The sequence below is a fragment of the Pteronotus mesoamericanus genome, unplaced genomic scaffold (genome assembly GCF_021234165.1).
Source record: "Pteronotus mesoamericanus isolate MK-2021 breed Mesoamerican mustached bat unplaced genomic scaffold, CSHL_Meso_final scaffold_85, whole genome shotgun sequence".
NCBI classification, from domain to species: domain Eukaryota; kingdom Metazoa; phylum Chordata; class Mammalia; order Chiroptera; family Mormoopidae; genus Pteronotus; species Pteronotus mesoamericanus.
The window spans coordinates 76,037,866-76,045,897 of NW_026555329.1; the positions used below are offsets into that span (position 1 = coordinate 76,037,866).

Consider the following 8,032-nt stretch of genomic DNA (forward strand, 5'->3'; position numbering starts at 1 on the left):
AAGAGACTGGAGAAAAGACTTTTGGAGGGAGGTGGTGTGTTTTGGTGTTTGTCCTGCCTCACCTCCATGCACGAAGGATGGTGGGAGGCTTTCCACCTTAAGCCATTCATTTTCTTACACCAGTCACTATGTACGCCTTGAAGTTTGGGGAGCCTAGGGACTGGTAAGAGGAGCTGTGACTAGAGAGACTGAGCAGAGAGAAGGAAAGGGCCATGCAGGCCTGAAATGGCCTTTCTCCTGATGCTGCAGCAGAAATGCTGAATGCTTTCTCGTAGAGCAGAGGGGACTCCATGAAGGTCAGCTGGCCAGGTGTCATTTTGACTTTCTCCTGAGACTACTTGGAGGTGCCCTGTGTCCCTAACAGAGGTGGTGGGGACCTCAGGTACATGGAGGTTGAAGGAGAAGCTGTGGGTGTGCCTGGGTGGGCGGTCAGAAGCTTTGCCTACATCCAGGAGCTGCAGCACACCTGGTGGGAGACCCTCCGAGGAGACCGTGGAGGTGCTTCCTCTGATTGCGCTCAGACAGCGCTGGGCATCTGCTGCGAAAGGCGCCCCTGCCAGTCAGCGGAAACGTTTCCACCCCGTGCCCATGTCTTTCCCTGCGTCAGCCCCTGGAAGAGTCAGGTGCACCTAGTGGAGGCCGAGCAGAGGCCAGAGGGGAGGAAGAGGAGGAGAGAGATGAGCAAAGAAGCTGACTCTCCAAATTCAAGTTTCTCAGCTAGGGGATGAGGAAAAGCTTCTGGATGTTGATTTTACATTGGACTGGGTGCTCTTATTACTGAAAGGACCAAAAGTACCTGGAAACTTTTTTATTTTCCACGGGAACCAGGACACTATGCTACACATTATGAATTTTGTCTGAGGGTGGGGCAGGGACTGTTCCCACAGAGCAGGTTTGAGGGGATGGGAGTCAGAAGGAACGCAATTATTTTCCGCTTTTATCCTGAGAACATGGCATTCTATGAGCCAGGGCCTCTTAGTTTCCAGAACATGATAGATTTGAGATCTGGTGGTCTGGAGCCTGGAAATCCCATCCTGGCTGTGACCTTTTCCCAAGACTTTCAAATCCTGCCCAGCCTCAGGTACTCCCTGGTAGCAGAAAGCCCATTTTATTTACTCAGCCAACCCCCGCATGGCTCAGGGCAGCCAAGCCTGGGAGCTGAGGGTGTAGGTTCCACCCTCGGAGGCCCTCATCTGACTCTTGGCTCCCACCCTGTGCACTTATGACACTGGGCAAGTTAAAGCCTCTACTGCCTTAGTTTCTTCAAATGTGAAATAGGAAGAATTATTATACCTGTCTCATGGGGCTCTTGTGAGGAGGAAATGAGATGATCCGTGTAAAGCGCCTAACCCAGTGTCTAGTCTATGGTGAACCCTTGACGGATGTTAGGTATTTTTATGTTTGAAATACTTTCCACGCTGTAGAGGAAAGATGCTAGTCCAACCAATGCTACAAACAGAGCTATTCTCCACCCCCTTTCACACATCTACTTCTATCCCACTGAGCTTTGTAAACTCAAAATTTTCTTATTTTCTTTTGCAAAACATAAGCTGATTCAACAGTTCTGTGAGTCAAACCCAAAGTGCTTTATGCCACCTTTGGGATTTTGCGAGAGATGTTTGGAAATACCCATTTAGAAGCTTTTCTGGTTGGAGTTGCTCTTCAAGTTTTGCATTAAGTGCCGAAAACTTCAAGGTCCCGGCCAGAGGGCTGCAGCGGGCAGCAGGGGCATCCCAGGCAGAGGAGGTGTTCCAGCCAGGGAAACCTGCCCCTGCGGGGGTGGTCGGCGGTGGACACAGGGACACTGCAGCCAGAGGGAGGCCAAAGAGGGATGTGAGCGGAGGGGCTGGGAATGGCTGTCCAGAGCAAACATGGGACCAGAAGCCAGACACAGAGGCAACAGGGAGCCTCCCCCATCTCTCCTGTGTCCCTCTTAGTGCTGAACTGCCTGCCAGTGTTCTGAAGAACCGCAGGAGAGCAGGGGGTGCCGGAGGAACTGCCACCCACCTCTCCCTCTCTCCACCCATCTCCAGGTCCAGTGGGAAAAACCCAAAGAAATGCCCCCAGCTCCCATCAGAAAGACGACTCTCCAGCTCTGCTCTTGCTGGATGCGGGTGCCACTTCTCCTAATACTGAGACAGAAGAGAAGCCACACATTTGTGTTGTGCTTATTTATTTCCAGGGAGTTTCATGAACGCTGACTCATTTGAGGAAGGAGGAAATTGAGGCTGGGTAGGCTCCCCAAGGTCTGTATTTCCACAGTCTGATTCCAAGGGCTGTGACTCCAAGGCTTGGAGTCAGCTGGCTCTGAAAAATTCGGGTGGGAAAAGTGCTGTAATCATTGCTAATATCACAACCGTCAGACATGTATTTAAAATCCTATTCCACCAACCTGAGGTAGCAGTGAAGTTGGTGGATTGATTTGAAGGCTTCTGCTTATAAAAGAGATGTTTATTCAGAGAAAAGAAGATAATCTATTTCAGACATTGTTGAAAAAGGATTTTAAGATATCTGGGGTGCCCAAATCTTTGAAAGTCTACAAATATCAACAAAACTGTTTATTAAATATTATTAAAGCTAGCATTTATGTTTAAAAGTCAAGTTCATCTATCAAGTTACATTTTTATGGTCTATATGAGCCTTGTTTGGGGCCTTTCACAATTTATTAGGCATTACAGTATTTCACTACTTCATTTAAAAAGTTTATAACATATATATATTTTTTTGCCATGTAGAGGATTAATTTAATAACAATTTTTAGTTGGAAAACCAGCCCTCTATTTACAGTATATTTTAAAAAGTTTTTGTATTAGTTTCATGTGTATAGCATAATGATATGATATTAGTATACATTACAAAATAATCACTACAGTAAGTCCAGTTAACATTGACTACCACACAGTTACAGATTTTCTTTCTTGTGATGAGAACTTCCAAGATCCACTCTTCCAGGTACTTTCAAATCTGTAATACAGTATTAACTGTAGTCCCAATATTATTCTTATAGGAACATGTAGTTTATATCATAATTTTCAATAACATAAAATTCTAAGATTATTGTGGGTAAAGTGGTTTTATAAAAAAATTGGGAGTGAATTTCTTCTGCTACAGCAAAACATTTTATCGATGATATGTGACTTTCCGGTTTAGTAGAGACATTGGACAAAGCTGAGTAGGCCTGTATTTTGCAACATAACCACCCCATAACGGAACCCCTCTAGACCGCCTTCCCTTGCCTGTGGCCATGATGGGGCTGCACTCTCCATATGGACCATAAACCCCAGTGCACCGATGGGTACTTGGTTTCACCGTGGAATTCGATGGGTGGAAGGAGGCAGGCCCAAATCATGCACCGCACAGCAGGACTTCCCCCACATCACCCTAAATGGCTTTCATCTTCCCCCGAAAGCCCCTCTCCCATTACAGCTGCCTCTTTCCATCTCATGGAGACTTCCTAGTTAGATGCCCATGCATAATTTTGTTGCAGGAAAGAGTGATGTGAAGAAGTAGGCATCTAGGTAATGAGGGAGGGGATGGAAGCAGCCAGGTTCTCAGGGCAGGGGGCCTGGTCTCTGAGCCCCAGTGTGGGGCATGCTCTGTCCCCAGCAGCAGGACCGAGGGGTCCTCACTGAAGCGGCCCTGCCGTGTGCTGTGGCTTCCCTGCCTCCACGCCCAACTCTATAGCCCTCGTAGAGATTGACAGGTTTTTGAAGATCCCTTTCCAACGGTTTTTCTGCTTCACTTACTAGAGTGGGTTGTTATTATTACTATTTTTTAATGAAGTCAGAACACTGACTGATCCGTCTCGTTGATCTCAACCTCAGTCCCTAAGCTGGTTGTCAGCCTTTCCCGACATGTGCGCCCCCACCCTCCTCCTCGTGGCTTTCCCACCTCAGAACTCCTCACACAGCAGGAGGGAGAGGCAGAGAGCAGCCCAGCCAAACATAACCTGCCACCAACAGGGGACCCTCACTTCATCCAGGAACAACAATGGTAAAACCAAGAGCAGAGGTATAAGCGGTGGCTGGGGCCCGGCAGACATGGCCTGGTTTCCGGTGAGACAGTACTTCTGGACATGGGCTATGTGGTTTGGCTGCCAGATCTTCGCACATGGTTTTGCTGAGGTTTGTATTCATGAGTCTGGTGCACTTTGAGCTGGATTGCAGCTCTCTAGCGCTATCTCTGGCTCCAGCATCATACTATTCTAGAAATGGTAGTGTCCTTTGGCACTGTTGATCACGCCATCCTTTCCTTGGTTCCCGTAATGTGACGTTATCTTCAATTTTCTCCTATTTTTTTTATTGCTCTTAAAAAAGAAAAAAACTTCTCTCTGTATGCCTCTTCCTCTACTTAACTTTTATTTTTATTTTGTAAGCATTTATTGTATAAGTAACATATGTATATAAAGAAAGTATTTAAAGAAAGTAAAGGTCTGTCCATCAGTTCCTCAGACTCTGAATTTGGTTGTATTTGTGTGTGTAAAATATATAGGACATGTGAGTGCACACGGCACACACACACATTATATCCTATGTCTTTATGTATATAAATGCGATCATACCATAATGTTGAGTAATTCACTGTTTTAGTCAACATTGAGCAGCTACTACCTACCAGACACTGCTCAGGACAGGAAGTGAAGTAGACAAATTTCACAGAATTTATATCCTGTTGGGAGGAACAGGCAATTAAGCCTTGAAAAAGAGTGTCAGACAATTTCCAATAATGAGCGATGCTTGAGAATTAAGGCATGGTAATGTGAGAGAGGCAGAGAGGTGGAGCCATCTAGGGTGACCAGCGCAGGCCTCCCTCCTGTGAGGAGTCAGTGTTTAAGTTGAGATCGCCAGTGCATGGCAGGGAGCCAGCTGTGGAGGACCCGAGGGAGGAGCCATCCGGAATGGACACAGCAAGTGACAAGGCCAGAATCAAGGATGACGCCTTCATACACACTATTAGGCACCTTGCTTTTTCACTTAACATATATGAGAGATGGTTCCATGTCTGATTAAATTCTCTACCTCCCCCCGTCTCCTCCTCCTTCTCCTTTTTGGCAGCTGCTTAGGATTCCATGATATGGCTAAACCATAATTTATTTAGTCACATGTTGGTATTTAAATAATTTGTAACCTTTTGCAGAGTCAGGCAGCACTGACATGAACATGTTTGGACACACATACTTGTCTTGCCGGTGAGCTCCTGCGGCCATACGCTGTGCCCCTGCACACTCGCGCGCCCACCACGCTGCAGGCCCCAGGGCTGGGAAGAGCTCAGCAGGTGCTTGTGGAAGCACCGGAGGCAGTTTCAGGCTTTGTGCCGCGCTACCTTTGGTGGTTCTTCCAGGGACAAGTGGCGGAGGCAGCAACTGCTGGGAGACTCTCCTGCAGACACGTTGCCAGGTACTTTTTCCTGAATCCGGTCCTTGAGTACCCCCTGCTGGCGTTCCTGATGCTGACACTTTCTGGCAGACGCAACTTGACGGAGCAGAGCTGCCTGTGCTGGCCTGGCCCCTGCTGCTCTCAGGGCGCACACAGACTCTGAGCCCGTGGCTGGCCCTGCCGCCACCGCCCAAGCACCCTGCGGATGGCAGCGGTGATCTCGCGGTTGCGCAGGCTATAGATGAGCGGGTAGAGCAGTGGCGTGACGTTGGTGTAAACGAGCGCCAGCATGCGGTCCGGTCGCGGGGAGTAGCCAGCTTTGGGCCGGACGTACATGAAGGTGGCGCAGCCGTAGTGCAAGAAGGTGACGGCCAGGTGCGAGGCGCAGGTGGAGGCGGCCTTGTGCCGGCCCCTGGGGGAGCTCAGGCGGCACAGGGCCCTGGCAATGGCGCCGTAGGAGGCCAGGATGAGCAGCGAGGGCAGCAGCAGCAGCACCAGGCAGGCACCCAGCAGGGGCAGCTCATCCACGTAGCTCTGCGTGCAGGCCACGTGCAGCAGCGCTGTGATGTCGCAGAAGAAATGCACCAGCAGGCGCGAGCCACAGAAAGGAAGGTGGAAGACCGCCACTGTGAGCCCCACGGACACTGTCAGTCCCCCGAGGCAGCAGGCAAGGGCCAGTCGCGCGCACAGCCCGGGGGTCACCACAGCCGCATAGTGCAGCGGGTGGCAGATGGCTACGTAGCGGTCATAGGCCATGGCGGCCAGCAGGAAGCATTCGGCTCCGCCCAGTGCCACAAACATCTGCATCTGCACAGCACAGCCCAGGAAGGAGATGGGGCTGCCCCTGCCTGGGCCCGGTGCGGCCAGGTCTGCCAGGGAGCGGGGCACCACCACCAGCGTGTAGCAGAGCTCGATGGCTGACAGCTGGCATAAGAACAGCAGCATGGGCGGCCGGCTGGGTGCGGAGGCCACGGCCACCAGGATGAGCAGGTTCCCGATCAGGGTCGCCAGGTGCACAGCCAGCAGCAGGAGGAAGAGCACAGGCCTCATGCGCGAGAACTCAGAGAAGCCCTGGAGGAGGAAGCCGCAGGGCATGGTGGCATTGCTGGGGCTGTCCATACGCCCACACCCGGGGCACCTGTGGGAGAGAAATGAGGGAAAGGTGAGCTTGCAGGGTGCCGCCCCTCTGGCTCTGCTGGCAGAGAGGGGCCAGGGGGAAGTCAGAGGGTGGGAGGCGCGTCTTGTTAAGAAACGTGGTGCACCTTTTCCTACCTTCTGGACTAGAATTCTTACAGTTGCTTTCTCAGCATGCTCTTTCCAAAAAAGCCTTGTTTTAGGCCCTTCCCTTACAGCGCATCGCTTATGACCTCCGCCTACAAAGGGTTCCCTGCTGTCAAACTCCCGTTACCATTTTGAGGGGCCCGTAGAGCCACAAGGATGCTGTTGCCCTAGCCTGAGCTCCCCCAGGCAGCTTCTCTCTGCCCTGCCCTGTGCCGTCACTGCTGAGTTGCTTTTGTGGTATGTCACAGAATCACAGAAACATAAAGCAGATGAAGCACTGAGAGATCATCCCCTACAACCTCATAGTTTTAAAGAGAAACATTAAGCTGGGAGGTGGCGGTGGTGAAGAGCTTAACTGCTCACAGAAAATTACAGTCTGCATTCCTGAGGCTGAATCCAGAACTTCTTACGACTCCAAATGAAGCTGTAAAAATGTCACTGGGGGCCCTGGCAGGGTGGCTCCGTCAGTTGGCGTGTCATCCCACACACCAAAAAGTTGCAGGTGCCATCCCTGGTCAGGGCACATACCTAGGCTGTGGGTTGATCCCTAGGCGGGGTGCTCACTAGAGGCAACCGATCAATACTTCTCTCTCACATCGATGTTTCTCTCTCATTCTCTTCCTCTCCCTTGCTCTCTCTCCCTCTCCCCCCTCCTTCTCCCTTCCTCTCTCTCTAAAATCAATAAGCATGTCCTCACATGAGGATTTAAAAAAAAAAAGTCACTGGTGTCAGTCAATCCATATTGATTTAGTCTTAAGTAGAGAGCCAGGTCTGTGCCAGGCACTGAGGGAGACCCTTAGAGAGCAGGGGATGTTGGTGGGAAGGCCTCACGGGGCACATCAGAACAACGTGTCCCTAACATTTTTATAAAGGCAGTGAGTATCTGTTCTAGCTCGTCTTTCTGAGTGAGCAGTGCATTCCAGGTTTGCCAGCTGACTCACTGGCAGGAGCATTTGGAAAACACCGATAACCTGTAGGTCGACTGTGCTTGTTCTAAACCTCTGGCGCGGTGGAGCATGGGGTGATAAGAAATTCAAGGCCATGCACACTGGAGGAGGAGGTTTGCTTTTTCCAAGAGTTACAAATGATATCTCTTATTTCCTTATATCTTTTTATTAATGGTAGCTGTAAGCTCGACTGTTATTTCTTCTCAGTGACTTTGCGTCGCCGTTTATAATCAATGCTGGGAGGGGAGTTTGTGCATAGCTGTCATAATAGCATAGTGCGCAATAGCAATAAAGCTGGGTCACGGGCGCGGATGGATGAAAGAGCTGGAAGGAATGCAGAGAGCTTGGGTTTTGCTTGCTGAGGCTCCCTTTGGAGAATAGAATTCTGAGGATTTATATTGATCAGTGTCACCTGCTCTTTCTCTTGTC

General features: G+C 50.2%; 1 protein-coding gene across 1 annotated transcript; it reads right to left on the reverse strand.

Moving 5' to 3' along the window:
• Positions 1-5,516: 5,516 nt before the first annotated feature.
• On the reverse strand, positions 5,517-6,494 carry LOC129063067 (olfactory receptor 10AC1-like). The gene has a single exon (XM_054564082.1). The coding sequence runs from the start codon at positions 6,492-6,494 to the stop codon at positions 5,517-5,519; it is 978 nt and encodes a 325-aa protein (XP_054420057.1).
• Positions 6,495-8,032: the final 1,538 nt, after the last annotated feature.